This window comes from Pseudorca crassidens, chromosome 2, assembly GCF_039906515.1.
Source record: "Pseudorca crassidens isolate mPseCra1 chromosome 2, mPseCra1.hap1, whole genome shotgun sequence".
In the NCBI taxonomy this organism is placed as follows: Eukaryota; Metazoa; Chordata; class Mammalia; order Artiodactyla; family Delphinidae; genus Pseudorca; species Pseudorca crassidens.
In genome coordinates, this window is record NC_090297.1 from 52,445,737 (window position 1) to 52,467,324 (window position 21,588).

Consider the following 21,588-nt stretch of genomic DNA (forward strand, 5'->3'; position numbering starts at 1 on the left):
ATATATTGAGCAATATTTACTATAAAAATCATATATATAACCTATTACTGTTTATATGATAAAATTTCATTACTCCAGAATAGTAGCAAAACGTCTGTTATAAAAGTTTAACACAATTTACTTTCAAATATCTCTGCTGAATAGAATAGGGCTAACAGTGTGTCAAAATATAAAGGAATAAAAAAGAGAAGGGACATCTTTTAAAAATATATACAAATTCATAATCAAGAGGTCAGTTATTTGACTATAAGATAATTTTGAAAAACTGAAAGTTTTTTGCAGTTAAAAAAAATCCCTTTAATCTGATTTCCAAAATGAATCTGTTTAGTAGCTTTCATTTATAAAGAAAACATCAATTATTGCCTTATTTCCTGTCTAAAGAATAAAACAATCAGTATATATTCAATAGGTGTTCTTTTCTCAAAATAATACTAGGTATTGACCATCATTATGTACCATGTCAAATAAGAATGCCAAATCCAAATAGCTCCAACTTACATCTATCTGCCTCCTTTCCAACATATAACCCTTTAGAAGGCTAAACAACTTATTAATTTTTATCTAGCATTACGTATTTTTTGGAATAACAGAAGCTCCCCCAAATCCTTAGGTTGAGGGTGTTATCCATTACCAAAACGTCTAAGAAAAAACTAATGCACACTTCAAATCCTTACCGTATTCTTTTCACACTTAGGATGTACCTAAGTATATTTTACAAGTGCATGATATGGGTGATAAAGCTCCTCACCGTACCTTATTGGACTAAAAGTCTCATTTCAAGTTCTCTTTGAGTAATTAAAAGTCTAAAGAAGCATCTTTGTAAAACATAACTTGATAAATAAAGGGCAACAAGAAAGCTATATAAATTATTCTAAAGGTTTTTTAAAAAAATGAATGAAAATAAAAAACTCAGTTTATATAATTAATAGAATAAGATTATTTTTTAAATTAAATATTAACAACCCCTAGCCAGTTCTCCAATATTAAGTTGTTCTGAAAACTGAATAATAATAATGTTGTAAATCAAGAAAAAACACATTTATTAATTACTGTTAGCGATCACACATTCATCTATGAAATAATGTTTTAAAAATTATTTAAAATGTTTCTGCAAGTCTTACCATGAGCTGTGTAGTTTGTACAGTTAACTGGTTCTTGTGTAGCATCATTTATTTTTGGATCTTTACAAATATATGTAGAAAAGTTAAGGAAATATGAACTACATTCCAATATAAAACATTATCATCTTGTCTTTAACATGTCATCTTATATATTTATGATTATATTCACATGTGAAAAGAGGCTGTTAGTTTGTCCAAGTCAACAAGCACAGGTATACTTCTAGTGTCACTAAATAATACCTGAATATTAACTTATTACAGGAAAATTGTATTAAAAACTCTAGCAGAGGGTGCTATGCTTATGGAACATCAGTCAGGGTTTAAGCACAAAGCACACAAAAAAAAAGAAAATAAAAATCTTTACCAAATTATACACGAGAACTTCAAGTTAAAAAAATCAGTTTCCAGATATCTGACTGAAATTATTTACAGGCCCCAAGTATTACCATATACATAATTTCATGTAACACAAATAATCCTGTGATGTAGATACTATTATCCCCACATTACTGAAGCAAACTGATGCTCAAGGTTTGAGTGATTTATCCAAAGTGGTATGAGTGATAGGTAGTAAAATCAGATTTCCTGATTCCAAGCCGAGGGTGCTTTCCATCAGACTGTGAGGAAGATGGTTGTTTTAGGCGGGTCTACATGGTCTCCCCAACAGGATTTTAAGCTTTTGTAAATGGATATAATAATTATCTTCTCATAGATGTTCACAACACTTGGGGTCGGGGTTCTGTTTCCTAAAAATTTTATTGACACTAATATGAGATAAGTAAGGTACTCACAGGATGTCTCTGGAGACAGAGTCTGACACCTCTTTAGGGTTTCTGAATCACTACTGGACATCTCATCTTTATGCGAGGAAAAACATTTTCCAGTTAACATCATCTTGTATGCTCAGGTACTTCTAAGTTTCAAATAGCACAGCTCTTCATACTGCTCAATTATTTTATTAGAAATAATCACCCCGACATTTTTGCCAAGAAAGGGGCTCAACTTACTAGGTCAGTGATTCTCAAACTCCTAGCATAATGGTAATCAGCAAATTAGAGCTATTCTGTAAAAATTTAATAATGGCGGCCTCTCCTCAACTCTTAAAAATACTATCGAATTTTCTTAATTTTAAGATTTCTTCTCATAGAATCTTTTTTATATCTCTGGCTTCTATTAATTTTTCTGTTCTACAACTTGTATAAAACTGTCTAATTTTGTACAAAATTACCTATTTTAATTTGAATATAACTCCCATTTCATATCCTCCTCCACTTATCAGAGCTGCTGCAATGAACAGATCTACTTAACTCCTCCAGCCTGTTTTCTCATCAGTAAACAAACAGCTAACACATATAGCCCCTACTATGTGCCAGGCATTGTTCTAAGTGACTTACCTGTACTAATTTATCACAACAGACCTTTAAGTTGGTAGCACTGTTATCTATATTTTTACTCATGATAAAACACAGTTCAAATAATTTGTCCACTGTTACAAAGTGGAGCAGGAATTTGCCCCCTTGCAGTCTGGGATCTCATGTAGGTCGAGACAGTATAAGGTAATAAATGTAAAGTTAACAATAAATGGGCAACATACATTGGCTATATCGTTATTAATTACTGTACTTGTCTTCCCCGAAGTCGGCAAATTTCCAGGGTAGGGTCCATCAACCTTTTAACTTAATTCCAATGCTTACAAACATGGCCTAACTTCAGTATCAATGTGTTTGAACAAATAAACCCACCGGTTAAAAAAATGAATTTTTAAAAAAGAAAGGGGGATCACAAGAGGAAGCATCAACGATCAGTAAAATCCCAAGGAAATCACACAGGATAGCCTCTGTCCGTCCCAGCCCCACATCTCTCTTCACCGCCTGGGGTCCCTCGGTCATTAAAGGACACAGGTCACCTTTCCTTTCAGTAAAACCTTAGCCCGTGTTGAGAGCCGCGACCCACTCTCGACCCCGAATCTACCTCGCCCCATGGGGGGGGGGCTCCTCACAGAGGATATTGTCCCACTCGGAGGTCCTCGCACTTAAGTGACTCTTCGCCACCGCCGGCGGCAGCTCCCCAAGGTCCCGTGGTTACTGACACGACCCACAGTACAGCCAGGAGCCGAGCAGCAGCAGTCTCAGAAGCAACCGGCCCGGAGGGCCGACAAGCCGCCATGCTGGGGACCGGCGCATCCCCCATAACTTCCGGTTCCGCCTTCGCCTAGGCGAAGCTGGGAGTCTGGCGGCGGCGGGAGTGAGGCTCTTAAAGGGACCGTGCATCAGTTGGAGGCAGGTCATCTCTCTAGGCCTGCGGAATCACCTGGGAGAGCTTCGATTGGTCTTTGAGAATCAGAAGGAGGCAGCTCGCTTGGAGAATCAGCTGACCTACGTCCACGGCTTCCTCCCAAGCTAATCCTGCTGTGGCTTTTCCATCAGCAGAAGTGCCAGCGGCGCCCGGCAATTCGATAAACCCTTTATAAACATTATCTGTTAGTCTGGTAGGATTTGGGTTTACAGATAACGAACCAGACTCAAAGACGCTAAAAAACGTGTTGGCCTTAGTTACTGAGTTGGAATAAAATTGATGTTTGCCCGATTTCAGAAACTGTGCTCTTACTATGATATGATGGCCTCCTTGTTGTCTTAGAGAAGAACTTTTTGGAAGGCTGGTACAAATTGATCTTGAGGACTGCATCACAAAAATAAGCATTACACCTTTTTTCTTCTAATTTTTTTCTTTTAAAAAATTATATATATATATTTTTTAATTTATTCATTTTTACACCTTTATTTTTAACAGTGAAAATTTAGGTGAAGGAAAGGGCCTAAAACAAGAGGAGACCAAAGAGTTTACGACTAAACTAAGTGAAAGGTTGGAGGGTTTTTCCTCCATCTCTTATTTCTAAATTTCTATGGATTCTAAAGTAATGGGGGTATCTTTTATACGGAACAAAATGTGTACTATTTTTTAGTGAAATTTTAGTTGTTTTTCTCTAACGTAAAAATATTTGAGTTTGAGTGGTGCCTCTTCATCCACAGTAGGACTAATTTTGAACAATTGTGCTGTGCAGTGGTTCTCAAACTTTAGGGAGCATCAGTACCACCTGGAGTATTGAAACTCAGATGGTTGAGCCTCAGGTTCTGATTCTGAAGATCTAGGATAGGGCAGGATAATTTTCGTTTCTAATGAATTGCCAAGTGATGCTGATATTGCTGGTCCAGAGACCACACTTTGACAACCCTGAGATAATGTATTACAAGATGTATCATTTTTGAATGAGAAGGCATGAAACTATTTGCAATAATATCTTAGTATTGTAACTACATTTAAAATTTTTCTTAAACCAATTTTGCAACATTAGTATGCTATTTTAAAATTAAAACATTTATGCTTAAAGACTTAAGTGATAAGAAATTTGAAATTTACTAGTTCAATTGTTAAACTTCCCGTTTTAATTGGACTTGCACCTTCTCTCCTTTTTCCCCTTTTTCCTCCCTCCCTTCCTCCCTCTCCCGCCCTCCTTTCCTTCCTTCCTCCCTCCTTTCCTTCCTTTTCTTTTCTCTCTCTTTCCCTCCTTCCCTTCCATAAAGATATTTATCAAGCATTTGCTTTGTACCCAACATAAGATGAGACCCTACAGCCTCAAAAAATAAAGAGGCAAGAACCCAGTAGTTAAACACTTTGTGTTTGCTGGGGGAAAAGACAAACTGTTAAAATACTGCTTGGTAATTGTCACAATAGAAGCATGTATTAGTTGCTGTAGTAGGACAAGGGTTTTGATAAGATAATCCCCCAAACAGTATTTGGAACACAATATTTTGTCACTGACATCAAAATAATTCAAAATCCAGGCCAAACTGGAGGAACAGAGTTGGTTCTTCATAGGATGCATGACCGCCTAAAAATGTACAACCTAGAAAATTAACCATTAACTTTGAGTTTTAAAAATTACCAATAATGTGTATAACATACAGCTCAACACCATCCTTCATCCTCATCCTGAGATGAAATTTAGGAAAGGGGTTGGGGCCAAGGATTAGGTAAACTCCAGGGATAAGGATTGGAATATCTGTTACACGTAGTATCTGGTGATAAAAGATAGTGACTTTGCATTTTGACTACCATTTTGGCACTTTCAAAAAGTTCTGGTTTGATTTTCAAAATACAATCTAAAGAAAATCAGAAGGTGAAAGGAAGCAACTTTCTAGTTTGAGTTTATTGAAATTATGACAAAATTAGGTATTTTCCTGCTGACTGCAGGAATATTGTTGATATTTGTGTCATTTTTCATATAGATTTTGAAAAATTAACTATTTGAAAATGCTTGTGCTTTGCTGATTAATCGCACTACAAAATCTGTTTTTATGGTTCTACTGATTATCTTTGTTCTCTCCTACAATGTATAAACTGAAAAGAACAAGAGTCTTCCTGTGAAAGTAAAGAAATACAAAATATTTGACTCTTGAAGTGATTCACGTTCACTTTCTCTTCTTACTGCCCCTTAATCTATTTTCTCATGGCTCAGTAACATATATTACTTTATATCTTTGCAATTATAGTCTCTGATAACAAGATACTACATTGTCTAATTTTAGTAAGAACGTTAAATCTCAATCTTAGGCATGTTTTCAATGCAAAGTTTCTTTGTCTCATAAAAATTCTATAGGATTCTATGCAAATTCTATAGAAAGTAAAGGATATGAATAGCACAGCCCAGTACGGAAATTGCTATGTAGAAACATTAGAAAGAGGTTTGCCAGTGAAGCCTGAAGCAAAGCTTCCTCTGGGATTCAAAGGCTCTGAACATTGGATCTTTTCATTCCTAAAATTCTAGTATACACCTAATTACATTAATAGATGGTTTTGTCCTGAGCAATCTGATCCGTGTTTCCACGATTAGAACAGAATCATTAAGAGATAAAAGATGGTTACTCTCCCCAAATTTCTTTTTTATTTGAGATGGGCATTTTTTTTCCTCTGGTGGTAAATTCATAGTATCAGGTCCTGGTAAATCTTTATTATAGTCTTCTGCACATTGGGAATTTTTCTACATCCATGCTGTCTCTCAGGTATTTCTGTGTCCTCTCTTTGGTGCACCAGTCTAACTGCCATCCAATTCAATTGACTCATCACTTAATAAGGCCTACTCTATGCCAAGTATATTTCATCGTGAATGTCAAATGTAGGATCTAAAACTGACTTTATCAGAGTCCTACTTCTTAAAAAAACAAAACAGAATAAATTGGCTTTTCTAAGTTTCAACACCAACATCCATTTTATCAGTTTCAGAGCTTAGAATCATCTTTGCACTTCAGTTTTCTCCTTGTTCTTCTTTATCCCTTTTTCTAATCACTAAGCAACTGATATTTTTAAGTGCTCATTTTTAAAATCCTATATTTTTACCCTATTTCAGGTATATGTCATTTCCTAGGTACCTTGCTATAGCAACTTCTTACTTCCTCTTTCTGATTCTAGGCCTTCTCCCCAACTTTGTCAATCTAGTTTTCACACTGCTTCCAGATTAATCTTTCATTTAGGAAAACATAAAACCTGTATCATATCCAAAATTTTATTCAAAATCCTATAAGCTCCTTGTATTTTACCCAAAGGAGTTTGTCCAGATAAAACCTGCACACATGGTCATAACAGCTTTATTCATAATTGACCAGACTGGGAAGCATAAGATGTCTTCTAGTAGGTGAACAGATAAGTAATCTGTGGTACATCCAGAAAATGGAATATTTTTCAGTGCTAAAAGAATTGAGCTCTTAAACCGTGAGAAGACATGGCGGAAGCTTAAATGCATCTTACTAAAAAGCCAATCTGAAAAAGCTACATACTGTATGATTCCAACTATCTGACCTTCTGGAAAAGATGAAAATATGGAGTTAACAAAACATAAGTGGTTGCCAGGAGTTGGGGAGGGAGGGCAGCAGCAGGGGGATGCATAGGCAGAGCACAGAGGGTTTTTAGGGCAGTGAAAGTATTCTGCATGATACTATAATGGTGAATACATGTCATTATACATTTATCCAAACCCATAGAATGTACAACACCAAGAGTGAACCATAATGTAAACCATGGACTTTGGGTGATTATGTGTCAATATAGGTTCATTAGTTGTAAGACATGTACCACTCTGGTGGGGGCTGTTGGTAAAGAGGGGGGCTATGAATATGTGGGAGAAGGGGGTACATAGGAAACCTGTAACTTCTGTTCAGTATAGACCCTAAAACTGCTCTAAAGAAATCAAGCATTTTTAAAAATAAACACCAATCATTAAATGTTTTTTTAAAAAGCAAAAAATAAAAATCCTATTCAGAAATTTTCAGTGGCTCTTTAATTTCTTAGAGATAAAGGATAAAGTCTTATAACCTAAAGTTCTCCGTAGTATTTTCAGGTCCTCCACCATCTGCTCTGGCCTCACTTTATTTAGGACTACTCTTGGCTTTCTCTTTGCTGTCACAAGTATCTGTCATGTTCATGCCCATCTATGTGCTGCTTCATTTATTCAGTACTTTCTATGTGCCAGGTGTATGCAATACATGTAATTTCTTCATTTAACCTTAAAAACTACCATATGAAGTATTGTAAGTACTGGCACTGAAATTTCACTAATGGGAGTTAGAAGGTTTAAATAACTTGTCAAAGTTGCATATTTTAAGAAATGGTGGAATTAGAATTCAAGCTCAGACCGTCTGACTTCAGAGATGTGTTCTTAAAAACTGTGTTCATCTTCATCATTCTGTGAATAAAATACTCTTGAGGGTTCTCAGAGGTTGAGAAAACAAAAAACCAAAAAAACTCTGTGCCAGAAAATGTTTACCACAGAGTATGTGCCTTAAAAAATGTACTGAATAAGTCAAACATTTTTTAAAATTCCAGGTAAGAGCCAGAGGAAAGCAGAAATTAAAATAACCATACTAAAATATGGAGAAAATGGGATTAAATGTGGTGGAGAGGGATGTTTTCTGGGAATGATCATTGAGGCCCTGGGGGAAGGGTAGGGCTCATAGGACATTCCAAGCATGGAAAAGGGGATGAGTAACCAACGGAAAAGTCATGGTGTCGTCATTTCAAGGGCATAGAGTAGACCAGACCATTTGGCCAGCATCAGATCTTGGAGAGTGAAATGGAAGAGTAGGTTGAAGAGGCAGCAAGGAGAGAGTTTAGAGGGCCTTGGACACTAAGAAAAGGAGTTTGAACTTTGTTTCACAGTCAATTAAAAGTCACATTGTTCTTGTTGTCATTATTTTTACCCAAGCCACTTAGCCTGTGGGATCTTAGTTCCCCAACCAGGGATCAAACTAGGCCACTGCAGTGAAAGCGCCACTGGACCACCAGGGAATTCCCCAAAGTCACATTATTTTTTGAGAAAGGGGGAATATGTTCATGACCATCATCAAATGTTAGAGTAAGAAGAGACCTTACTCTATGTTTGCAAGGTGATGCTTTCAGATAATTGGTCTCCACCTGTATGCTGCCCCTCCCCCACCCCAATTTAGGAAGCATTTCCTTCTCCATTTTACCTTAAGCAAATCCCAAACACCTGTTAGACTTGTTTAAATCCTAAGAGATGCTTTCAGCAAGCGTAATAGATCTCTTTATTTTCTGAAAGTTCTGGCTTCATTATACATATTTGGTAATTTAAGTTGTTGTATAAGTTTATTTCCTTCAATAGTTTGTTCATTCTTAAGAGGTAGAGTCCATGCTGAAATTTTGTATCCTGTGTATCCTTTTACCAGGCCTAACAAGTGATAATTTCTTAAAAACAAGCAAACAAAAAAACAACTAACGATAACACTAAGAGGTGTCAAGTGCATGATCTTACAACAGATGTCCTTACATTGCCCCTGTCTTGTACATACCATCTTCCTTGAGGACAGGTAACCCTCATGTTTAACATTTTACAAAGTCAATCACAGTGCTTAACAAATACTATATTTAATGAACACAAACTTGAAGATTGATTCTGTTTACCGTTAATGTGTGGACTGTATTAGACAAAATAAAACGCCTATCATCAAAACCCTATTTAGTTACATTAGAGCTGTTGTAGGTTCTACACAATCTTTCTCAAAGTCAAGTTATGATATCAAGAACAAAAATGTTAAAACATATACGGAAGTCAACACTGGACTTATAGTCAGAAGATCCCATCTGGGTCCCAAATTTTGGGCAAATTACTTAACCCTTAGGTGCGCAGTTTCTTCATCATTTTTTTCACAGGGCAAATGAGGTAATGTATATAAGCTAGCGCCCGGCATATCGCAGGCAAATACTGCTAGATTGGTTTCTTTCCTTTCCTCAACTAAATGAGCAAAAAATAACCCCCAGTTATACTTAGAATTTAATGTGGGGTCAGCGGATGAAGACGACACAAGGAGGGATGACAGAACGGGAAAGGTAAGGGACAAAGACAGACCAAGCAGATTTGACGAAATCCTTTTATCAATATCCTCCTTCAATTTCCATGATTTCAGGTCTCCTCTCAGCCCAGCCATCCTACACCTGTCCAGCCGGATCTCCCCACCACTTGGCTTTTCTTCTGCCTAATTGGCCCTCAGATCCCACCTTTTTCTGCCTCTTTAACCTTCCCTCGCCCAGTAGAACTTTACCTGCAGAAAGTGGAGAAGCCCACCGCGCCCGCGCCCGCCCCCCCTCGAGTCGGCCTCCCGCGGGCCCAGGCTCCCCCGCCCGCCCCTCCCGTGCCACCTCGGCGCCCCGCCCCGGCGGAGAGGGTAGGAGGGAGGGGAGGGCCTGCCAGGTGAGGCGCGGTCCTCCTGGGCCTCTCACTTCCGCCCAGGTGAGGGAGGGCTGACGCCGAGTCCGCCCGCCCGCTCCGGGCTCCCACCGGCGCCGTCGCCGGACCAGGTAAAGCAGGGGGCCGGGAGTGCGGGCGTGCGCTGCGCGGCGGGGACCCCTCGCCCCGCGTCCAGAGCCTCCGCCGCTGCCCCGGCGCGCTCTCCGCCCGCCCTCCGAGAGGAGTGGGCACGGGAGACCCAGGACGCCGCCGGGCGCTCGGCCGGGCCCGCGGAGGGTGCGGGGCGCCGTTCGTCTGCTTCGGGCCCGGTGACCCCACCGTGGTCCCCGCCCCTCGGTGCAGGGCTTGCCGGAGGCCGCGGGCCACGGAGCCGCCCCTCTTCGGCAGGCCCTGGCGGCACTCAAATCTCGGCCCGGGTCTGTACCAGGAGTGGCCGGGATCAAACTTTGCACCCAAGTGGGTGCCTGTTCTTCGCCCCCAGAGCTGGGCGGAGTCTTTCCCCAACTGGTGACGGTGAAAGGAGTGACCAGGTGGTGGCCTGTTCGGGGTCCCGGAGGAGGGGGTACTCAGATCCCAGTTGAGGGGCCACTTGGCCCCAACCCCATCTGGGAGCTTGGTGGTCACGTAGACGAGTTCCCAGGCCGACTATCAGGCCTGGGCTCTGCTAGCCTCACTTTATAGATGGGGACGACCAGGCGGAGAGTGCTCTGGCTCCAGGCTTTGGGGAAATCGCTGGATTCCTGCTTTATGTCACGCTCAGGAAAGCATTTTCAAATCCTTTCCCCCCACCCCCTCCAAAGCGCCTCAGCCCTCCTGGGACACCTAGAAGGCCGAATTAATCTCCCCCTGGAGTGTTCTCTTGGCAGTCTGACATTATCTCCAGATGGCTCTTATCACTTTGGATTCGAATTAGTTGTTTACTGGTTTGCGCGATTGAGAGGGTGGCCTTTAAAGGACCTTATTTCCCTAGGTTGCTTCTCAACTGCATTGAGAGTCTGGCCATGGGTAGGTGTGCAATAAACAAGTGTTTCTTAAAAGAACGAAGAAGCCTTCTGGAGACCTAGAAGAAAAATCTGTTACTCCGAGTATGGTAATACTACTAGGCCGTCTAAGCTCCTATTGGTTGCCAGTTCATTTGCGCATAACTTTTTAAAAGTAAAGCTAGGGAGGAATGGAGGTAAAAACTCAAATTGGTTTTTGAGTTTGCCCTTTGCTAATTGAGGTCCTATTAACGGTCACATAAGGTGAGCTTGGTATATCAATAATAGTTGTGTTTAAGGTTGAAGGTAAATTGTATGAATCCCTCATTTGTGTTTAAAGATGCTTTAATAAGTTCAAGTCATGTATTCATATTTTTTATAACTATAAAACTAACATATTCATTGTAGAAAAATTGGAGAGAATTTCCAGAAAAGGAACTAAAAGCACACCCAGACCCACCTACCATTGAAAATAATCACTAATAAAATTATGGTATCTTGCCTTTCAGTTAGTGTTCTTAAAAAGAAAATCCTGTATATTTTCCCATGATGAGTTCACTTTTAGAACCTTGTGACTGAGACAGAGGCTCAGCATTCAGTAATCCTTGTAATTGCATTTTTATTTAAAAGCACTTAATAATTATCCTTAAACTAAACAACCAAGCAGTCGGAATTTCCTTGCTTTGTTAAACTTTAACAAAAATACATTAGTTTGGGGAAACTAAAGTGGGGTTTAATTTGTTTACTTAAGATTTTGCTCACCTTGGTAGTAGAGTAAAATTTTGAGAAACAGGACTATTCCACCTTAATTTTTGGGATCACTTGACCATTGCTCTGGTTTTTTTTCCCGTACTCTGATGTTTTTTAGTAGACTTGGTTGCCTTTTATCAAAGTATTCATTCTAGGTTCTGGTGCAAATGGAGAGAGAAGATGGAAAGCCTGCTTATTTTTTGCATTTGTACAACTGTGTAGCCTGTGGAGTTTGGAGACATGGGATTAGGTCCACCTACTGTGTAACTCTTGGCAAGTCACTTGACTCTGCTTCTGTTTTCCCATTTGTAAATGATCTACCTCACTGAGTTTGGGGAAGTCAAAACGAAATAATGTTCAAGGATGAGTCTTGTAAACTGTAAGCCACTCTTCGCGCACTTTTTGCTCGGTTCACTGAGATGTTTAATTCTGATAAAACTATGGAGCTTTGCTGTTTTTATTGGGAAGAACTCAGATTTGGGAATGGTCTCATACTGATAGTTACTTTGATAAAAGGCATAGAGGCTGCATTAGCTGATAAACAGAACAGTGTTTTGCTAAAAACACTGTACAGGGCTATTTCTGAAAAGGCCTAGGTTAAAACTGCACTGTCAACATGGTTAGCCAGTTGCCCCTGTGACTAGGTATTTGAAATAGGGCTAGTTGGGATTGAGATGTGCTGTAAATGTAAATACACATCAAATTTTGAAGATTTAGTTTAAAAATCTAAATACCTTGTTATTTTTTATATTACTTACATATTGAAATGATAGTTTATATAAGGATAATTAAAATATATTATTTAAATTAATTTTACTTGTTTCTTTTTACTTTTCATGTGGCTACTAGAAACATTTTAAATTACATATGTGGCTCACATTTTATTTCTATTGAATAGCACTGGGTTAGGATTCAGTGTATATTTATCCTTAAGAGGGTTTGGTTTACTGAAGCCCTTACATTTCTATTTATAAACCAATTGTTTTTTTTAAAACTCCCAGCTTTATGCCTCCCCACTCCCACCTCCCTTGTATTCATTGCACTGGTGAAATTTTTTGTTGTTCAGTCTTTTGAGAAGCAACCACTATTGATTACAAAGGGAAAATCTCTGCTAAAATAATTATTAGCTCTTTTGAAGCCCCCAAATATCTTAAATAATTTTGATTGAAAAGAGTTATTAATGATAATAGTAGCTACCATGTATTGAATGTTCACTGTATGCCAGGCTGCTTTATATCTTATTTAGTCCCTTCAACTGTAAATATTTAATATTTTTTATTAACTATTTTATAAATGAGGTAACTAAAATATAGGGAGATTTAAACAATTGACCGCAACAACACAGAGCTGGTCCCAGGAGTAGAACCCAGCTCTCTATGATTTCACAGCTTGTAAGCTATAGATTCTGCCATATTTCGAGAATTGGTTATTGAACCAACTGGAAAAATGTTGGTTATCAAAGTAGATATTTAGTTCTAATCCTGTTTTTGTGTTAGTGACCAATAGGAAATGCTAATCAACAGGAGATTAGCTGTGTATGTCATCATGACTAAATCTTAAAAATGTAAAGTTGAGTTAAAAAAAATTGCTGAAGGATAAATATACAGTATAATTACCATTTATATAGTTTAAAAACCTGCCAAACAATATTGTAAACAAAGATAGTGTGTTTTAAGAATTTCAGATTTGAATTCTGTCTATATTGATTGCATGCATTTGTGAAGCTGCCTTGTGATTGAATGAAGTTAGTAAAATCTCTGTGAAATGAGCATTCTCTAATGTTGCTCTTACTCTTAAAAGAACAAAACCAAACTGGTCTTGTTCTTTGCTTTGATGCTGTGCCCACGGTGTCTGGTTGGTAGATAGCTTTGAAGCCCAGGTCTGCAGCCTTTCTGGGACTGTCCTGTTTTCATTTAGCTTTAACCTTTAATTGATGGGCGTGACTTTGATAATTGGGGCTGGGTAAGGCTTCTGCCTTGAGAAAGGCAGTCCCTCTCCGTATTATTTTCTGAAACTTGAAGCTCCAGGGCAGAGTGTGGTAGAAGAGGAAGATGAGTTAAGTAGATGTTGACAGTCAGGTTTACAAACATTCATTCCCTCTCTATTGAAAATTTGTAATATCTGACTCTCATTTTTAAAGTAGTTACCTGCTAAAAATGTCTTTAACCGTTTACCATCCCTCCCCCCAAGGTGAAATTAATTTCACTCAGTTGCACTGTCTTCCTGTCATTACCATTTTCAAAGTGCTTTTGTTTTTTTTGAAATTGTAAGAAGTTTAATGCATTTGTGAAATGGAGATTAGACATTTGTTAAGAAGATAAGTGAGATATTATACAGAATGGTCCTGCAATGCTCACAGTAGACACCAAAAAACTAGTTACTTGAATTAGTGACAGATAAAATGGATTCTGGGAAAAGACCAAGAGAAGGAAGAATGGTGAACATTAGTGGGAAGGGTGTCCAAAGCAGAGTTTGGCCTATTTTGCAATTTGTTAGGATTGTTTTGAATATCACAAGCATGCCAAAAGTGGCATGACTCTATTTCTGGAGAGAAGCTAAGGGCACACATTCTGCAATGTGGGGAGAATTGAACAGAATATCTGAGGTGGAAACTGATCATTAGTGAGGAGTATGAATGCCTGGTTCTTTCAGTGAGTGACTGGCTACACATCAGAGATCCCTAAGTGTGAAAATTGCCCAGGTTTGTATTTTTTGCTGATCATTGGAGAAAACTGCCACCAACAGGAAAACAAGAGCATATCATAAAACAGTTTAACTTTGTTCATACACAGTGGCCAAGTTACAGGCAGAAACTGATATGCATTGGTTAACTTTGAATAGTTCAATGAGAAAAATTTGTATTTAGCTAATTGGATTATTCTGGTGAAGTGACTCAATTTTCAGTTCTGATTCTGAGTTTAACATGGTGTCTTTCAGCTTTGATGTCCTAAATGTCCAACATTAAGTGGACTTAAAAGTTGCCTATGGCTTAGGCACATGGCCCCAAAATAGCAGGATGGTTTTGGAACTTATATATATCTTTTTCCAAAATTCCAGGAGTACAGTGTTTCGGCAGCAGCCAAAAATATAGTATTTTTCACATCTAAGGGGTTTAGAAAAGGCCTTGCCATTTGATAGGGACACAAGGCCAGGACACCTGTCTTGACTATACATTAGGATGACAGCAGATGTGTTTATGTGGAGTTTGAGTGAAGAGCCACCATTTACTCTCTGGCAAGGTGAGTCTGTGTTCCGTTTAATCAGTACCTCATAAATGCTGAGCTTTGAGGACAAAGCCATGGTAAGTAAACACAATCTGAGCTTTGCACTCCAAAGGAAGCAAAAGAAATTTAAAGTTGGTCATGGACTTCAATTTTTGAATAACTTCTGAAATCATGACTTCATCTACAGTTAATAGCATTTAGATTGTTCAGAGTCCCTAGTTCCCTTGAGCTCTGGGGAATTGCCCTTGAGGAGTTACATGTAGTCTAATTGTGATCTGCCCAATTCACACCTGCAGTTACAGGCTGACTACCTGTACTTCCCCAAACAGATTGCCAGTAATCTTTTCTCTCAATTTTTTAAAATAGAAGTATAAGATGTCTTGTTAAACCAAATTTTCAAGGTATAAGGTATCTTGTTCAGTTCAAGAAAGAAACATAAGATGTCTTAGGGAGTTACATTTTTGTGTGCTACTGGGAGTCTGAAGAGTGTGTTTCTCAGGGTCCTTAATTGGCCTACATTCTTGAACTGAGGAGGTTAATAAATCTTTTCAATAAGTTTCCTCCACCTAGAAATTTGAATCAAATTAAATTTCTAACCCTGCATCAGCTTTTCTCAAATATTGCCTTAATTGGTGATGGCTAAGGGCATGGGTATTTTTTAAAAGCCACAATATTATAATAATTTCCTTCAATCAAATACCGCAGTGAACCAGACATGAAAAATTCATGGCACAAACTCTCTTGATCAATGATGGAGTGGAAGCTGTTAAACATAAAAAACTACTGGTTCTCTGGAGGCTGTGCAACTATGAGGACAGTGGCACACTGGCATTTTAATGTCTAGGCTCTGACTGATTGTAGGTAGCCTATCTATGACAAGGTAGACTGAGCTTTACCATGTTTAAACAAACTTGAAATTCCTTGCTGTAAGCCCTGTTAGTTTCTTAGTCAGGCCGAACAGGTCAAAATTGTTTGGTTGAAGATTTCCTATGACCATAAAATGAGTGAAACATAGGTTCCTTTTAGTGTACGTGTTACTTCCTGGATGTTCAGCTATAGAGTTAATTGCATTTCTTCTTCTGTCCTCATATACTCTGAAGGCCTTAGTGCCCTTCCCTAGATATTACCCAATGCCGGGAAATTGTAGTACTTTTCCAGGCCTGCTTTGTGGACATAGTTTAGCTTTTATTAAATATGAGTCATAGGGTTGGATGGCCAACCAGTTTCTAACCTTAACCCTTACTGAGAGACATCTACTACTATGGTTTCCAAAATGTGCAGGACAATCTACTGGGAGAGTAGGAGAATGACAATAAAATCTTGCTTTTTAGTTTTTACCTTACTCTCATGATGTTTCTATTTTATATATGTTTTAAAACACATATGACATATAAATATATTAATATGTTTATAGTTATAAAAAATAAGGTGAGTGGTCAACATACATTTTTACTGATAGGAATGTATGTTTAAAAATGTTTGAAGACCACTAATCTATCCTGTTACCAGAATCACCTTTTTATTTTTTTTAAACAATTTGCATTTTCTTTTTTTAATAAGCATATATTCATTTAAAATTATTTATTTATTTATTTATTTATTTATTTATTGTCTGTGTTGGGTCTTCGTTTCTGTATGAGGGCTTTCTCCAGTTGCGGCAAGCAGGGGCCACTCTTCCTCGCTGTGCGCGGGCCTCTCACGGTCGTGGCCTCTCGTTGCAGAGCACAGGCTCCAGACGTGCAAGCTCAGTAGTTGTGGCTCACGGGCCTAGCTGCTCCGCGGCATGTGGGATCTTCCCAGACCAGGGCTCGAACCCGTGTCCCCTGTATCGGCAGGCAGATTCTCAACCACTGTGCCACCAGGGAAGCCCCACCTTTTAAAATAGAAATCTGGACTCAATACTTCCCTACTTAAAAGCCTTTGATTACTTCCTGCTGCTTACAGGATAAAGACCAGTCTACTTAGCGTTGTTGATAAGAACCCTCTCAAAATAGTCTATCTAAACCAGTGTTTCTCAAACTGTTGGTGGTAAAAGATTATGGTTCCCCTCCCTCAGTCTTTCAAGGACTGACATTTTTATAAAATTATTAGAAAAATGAATTGCTGGAAAAATGAAATTACAAAAATAAGTACAATGTAAGTTGTGCTTTGTATTCCTAAATTTAATAGATCTACATGACTCTGCCGCATTCCACGATTTCTAAATGCTTATTCCCAGTTTTGGTACTTATCTCTTTGTGGGTCAAGCATCAATCCAGTCCACACTTGTAGTAACACTGGTCTGAATTACTTTTTTGCCCTTTCTGTTGCTTTTAGAGACCTTACAACAGTTCATTTAGAGCTAGTTACTAGTTTCACTGACAGTCGTGCACTTTTAGCCTTTATGCAGCAGTTCTCAAATTGTGGTCTCTAGACTAGATGCACCAGGATCACAGGGGAACTTTGTTAGAGATGAGGTTCTCAGGGTTCACCTTAGAAGTACAGAATCAGAAACATTGGGAGTGGGCCCTGCAATTTGTGTTTTAGCAAGTCCTCAAGGTGATTCTGATGCACACTAAAATTTGAGAAGCACTAACTTAGGGCAGCCCTATATGTCATTCAAACTAGAGCACTTTTGAGAGTGAAGTGGAGCACTATTAATAAGGATGCTGGGTAATCTGAGACTATTTTAGGCAAATGAGGACAAATGGTCACTCTGCTTTTACACTCCATTCTTTTTCTTTTACGAGAGATGTCTCTACTGTGTTCTCATTCCAGCATTCCCAAACTTCCCCAGGCAGGGGAGTCACTCTGCTTTTATGATTTCTCTGAGCACATGGTACACACCTTTGCCATTGTATGTATGTGCCTTACAATATAATTATCCTATTGTGTTGTCATTATCTTGCTGTATATCAGTCTTGCTCTCTCATTAGGCCATCTTGGCCATTATCTTTTTGTCCCTTTTAGCTTTCAAGTTATAAACATAATACATGCCTTTTAAATAAAATTCAAACACTAGTATCTACAAAGTAAAAGTCTAATTTTTTATTTCCCCATCCCCACTTCTACTTCCTGTAAGTTAGCAGTATTATTAAATTGACTATCTTTCTAAATCTAGAAACGTAATGCACACACAAATATGTATTTTTTTCCTTGCAAAAAGGGGCAAATAATGCATATATCCTGAAACTTGCTGTCTTCCCTGTTTGGTTGTACATATTAGATAATGTCCCTGTATTAACACAAAGGTTTGGATTGCCAAAGCATCCTCCTGTAAGTGAGAGATCTTACCCAACACCAACCTTAGTCATTACTTGAATGTTACAGGCAGGAGGCTAACACGGGAGCTAGGCACCAACATTCCTTGCCGGAGGGGCCCCCAGCCAGTAGACACAGCTTCCAAAGAATGTCACTTTCTCATATAGGACATATTATCAGCATGCTTAAAATACCTACTTATATATAGACTGACGTTAAGTCACTTATAAACATATTCATAACAGACTTTTACTGTGATTTTTAGTGTGTTTACAGGAGCAAAATTCAACCTTGGGACACATTTTTGTTTGTTTCGGGTTATCAGACAAGTTGTGAACAATATATACAGAAACATTTTCTTAAAGGAAGCCTCTTCTGTTTGGGGAATCCCAAGGTTTGTACTCCATTAGTTACCCAAATAGAAAATGTCTTTGTGATTACCTCCCATGTTCCAGCCAGCCAAGCTCTATAAATCCATATGTTCTCAGATTATTTACAAAAGCAATTAAGATAGATCAGGTATTTCCTGACATTTTAAAATGAGGACTCTGTTATCTATTAAAAACCTTTAGCTTATTTGCATGGAGGTCTGGTATCAAGCTGGGAATCCCCAGTGAAGGATTGAGCCACAGGCTTGCTGTTAACCGTTTCCTACCCGTTCCTGTTTCAGTACTTTCCGACCAACTTTATTATTTTAATGGCTGATTACGTTTGATAGTTGAATTTTTCCAGGAGTTTTGTTATTAAAAACAATGCAGTAAATATGCTTGTACACACATCTGTGTGCCTTTTTGCAAATTCTTCTTTAGGAGAGACACTCAGAAGAGAGATTCTGGGCAGAAGAGAATATAAATTTAATATATTGATAGATATTGCTCAGTTGCTCTCCTAAAAGAATGTGCAAATTTATATTCCCACCTGTTTTTCTGTGACATCTGGAGTACAGTCGATTATTAGGAAAAAATGCCAATCTAACAATAAAAAATAGCACCTCATAGTTTTAGCTTACCTTCTTTGATTTAGAGAGGCTGATGTATTAATGATCACAAAACTGCGCTTGTCAGTCCTTTTAGTCTAGTGCTGCTACAGAAAAGGACAGTGACATTGTGACTGCCCTTCCATTATTCACAGTTACCTGTCAATGGGTAGTTTTAAGGGTTTCACAGTTGAGATGCTGAGCACATCAGAAGTGTTTCTGTGATGCTCTATTCAGCAGTTCTTTTGGTAGTTCTCATGGAATCCCGTGAATATTTTGATGGAATACATGAACCTTTTATCAACGCCAAAGGTATTCCTTACTGGTTTTTAATATGCTTTCTTACTTAATGACCTTGAATTAGAAGGTAAAGATTGTGTTTAGCAACTGTATCCAGAGATGATGTAAGTACATTTTGACTACAGTGCTCATATTTCTTAGATGGTTTATTATAACAGTGTACCACTAGTGAAAATGACCACTGTAAAAGTGCCATTTTTGATACAGCAAAGGGTTTGCTAGCTTTTTGAGTTTTTTTTAAAATGAATTTATTTATTTATATATTTTTGGCTGTGTTCTGTCTTTGTTGCTGCACGCAAGCTTTAGCTGCGGTGAACGGGGGCTACTCTTCATGGTGGTGTGCAGGCTTCTCATTGCAGTGGCTTCTCTTGTTGTGGAGCACGGGCTATAGGCACGTTAGCTCAAGTGCAGGCTCAGCAGTTGTGGTGCACGGGCTTAGTTGCTCCGTGGCATGTGGGGTCTTCCCGGACCAGGGCTTGAACCTGTGTCCCCTGCATTGGCAGGTGGATTCTTAACCACTGCGTCACCAGGGAAGTCGCAGCTTTTTGAGTTTTGATTACATTTTAGGCTAGTTTTCAGCAAATCACTGGAATTAAAAAAAAAATTATCCATGGAAAATGCCATATTGGGTGATTACCTTTTGGAGACTTTCTCAGATGACTAGTTTGAGGGTTTTTTTCCCCTAATCTCTCTAATATCTTCTTGATCCCTTATTTGTATATTCCTTTCCAGTCTAGAATCTTTTTTTAAAAAAATTAACTTTATTAAAGTATAACTTACATACGATAAAACAATTAAAAATATACAGTTCAATGAAGTACAAATGTGTACATCTGTGTAAACAATACTCCTTTCAAAACATAGAACATTCCCATCACCCCAAAAATCTCCCTCAAATGTCTTCCCAGTCAACTCCTTTCCACCCTGCCCAGGTAAACTAATCTATAACTGTATATTCAACTTCATATGAATGGAATCATACAACTTACATCCATTTTGTCTGTTTTCTTTCCCTCAACATAGTTTTTGAGATTCACCCATGTTGTGTGTGTCAGTAATGTTTTCCCTTTTTATTTCTGGGTATTTTATTATGTTTACATACCATAACTGATTTATCCATTCATCTATTATTAGACATTTGGGTTTTTCTAGTTTTGGGCTTTTATAAATAAAAATTCTGTGAACATTCTTTTTTTTTTGCGGTACGCGGGCCTCTCACTGTTGTGGTGTCTCCCGTTGCGGAGCACAGGCTCCGGTCGCGCAGGCTCGGCGGCCATGGCTCACGGGCCCAGCCGCTCCGCGGCATGTGCGATCTTCCCGGACCGGGGCACGAACCCGCGTCCCCTGAGTCGTCAGACGGACTCTCAACCACTGCGCCACCAGGGAAGCCCACTTTTTTGTTTTTTTTCCTTTTGTTTTTTTGGCCAAACCCTGTGGCTTACTGGATCTTAGTTCCCTGACCAGAGATTGAACTCAGGCTCTCGGCAGTGAAAGCTCCAAGTCCTAACCACTGGACCTCCAGTGAATTCCCTGAGCATTCTTTTATAAGTCTTTTGCAGGCATATATTTTCATTTCTCTTGGGTATGTATGTAGGAGTGGAAGTGCTGGGTCATATAGTAAGTGTAGTTTTAACTTTCAAAAAACTGGCAAACAATTATTCAAAGTGTTTGTGCCATTTTACATTCCTACTAGCAGCGTATCAGAATTCCAGTTGCTTCACATCTTGGTCAACGCCTAGTATTAGATGTTGTTTTGGTTTTTAGCCATCTTAGTGGCTGTGTAGTAGCTTTTAATCTGAATTTCCTGAATGAAGTTTTTTGTTGTTTTTTTTTTTTGGGTGGCTGCGTTGGGTCCTCGTTGCTGTGCCCGGGCTTTCTCTGGTTGCAGTGAGCGGAGGCAACTCTTTGTTGTGGTGCAGGGGCTTCTCATTGCAGTGGCTTCTCGTTGCAGAGCATGGGCTCTAGGCGCACGGGCTTCAGTAGTTGCAGCACGTGGGTTTCAGTAGTTGTAGCTCACAGGCTCTAGAGCGTAGGCTTGGTAGTTGTGGCGCACAGGCTTAGTTGCTCTGCGGCATGTGGGATCTTCCCGGATCAGAGCTCAAACCCATGTCCCCTGTATTGGCAGGCGGATTCTTAACCACTATGGCACCAGGGAAGCCCTGAGTGAAGTCTTTTGATGGAGAATGTTCTTGAGGTTTTCTTTAATTTTTCTATAGGGCTATAGACTTGTATACACTAATGG

At 38.9% G+C, this 21,588-nt stretch overlaps 2 protein-coding genes across 13 annotated transcripts in view; one reads left to right on the forward strand and one right to left on the reverse strand.

The window, feature by feature from the left end:
* Positions 1 to 3,340, reverse strand: part of TM2D1 (TM2 domain containing 1) — a 55,001-nt gene extending 51,661 nt beyond the window's left edge. The window contains exons 1-2 of the mRNA XM_067726357.1: positions 3,130 to 3,340; positions 1,122 to 1,195 (exon numbers count right to left, since the gene is read on the reverse strand). Of these exons, the coding sequence (XP_067582458.1) occupies positions 1,122 to 1,195; positions 3,130 to 3,311 (256 nt within the window). The 5' untranslated portion in view covers positions 3,312 to 3,340. The remainder of the gene's footprint in view (positions 1 to 1,121; positions 1,196 to 3,129) is intronic.
* A 6,502-nt stretch (positions 3,341 to 9,842) lies between these two features.
* PATJ (PATJ crumbs cell polarity complex component) overlaps positions 9,843 to 21,588 on the forward strand; it is a 356,331-nt gene continuing 344,585 nt past the window's right edge. For 10 of the 12 annotated variants that reach the window (XM_067726362.1, XM_067726358.1, XM_067726363.1 and 7 more), the window contains exon 1: positions 9,843 to 9,986. The gene's annotated coding sequence lies outside the window, so the exon portion shown is untranslated. Of the gene's footprint in view, positions 9,987 to 17,646; positions 17,667 to 17,777; positions 18,465 to 21,588 lie in introns of those variants that run through there. The other 2 variants (XM_067726360.1, XM_067726359.1) reach the window with 2 other exon arrangements.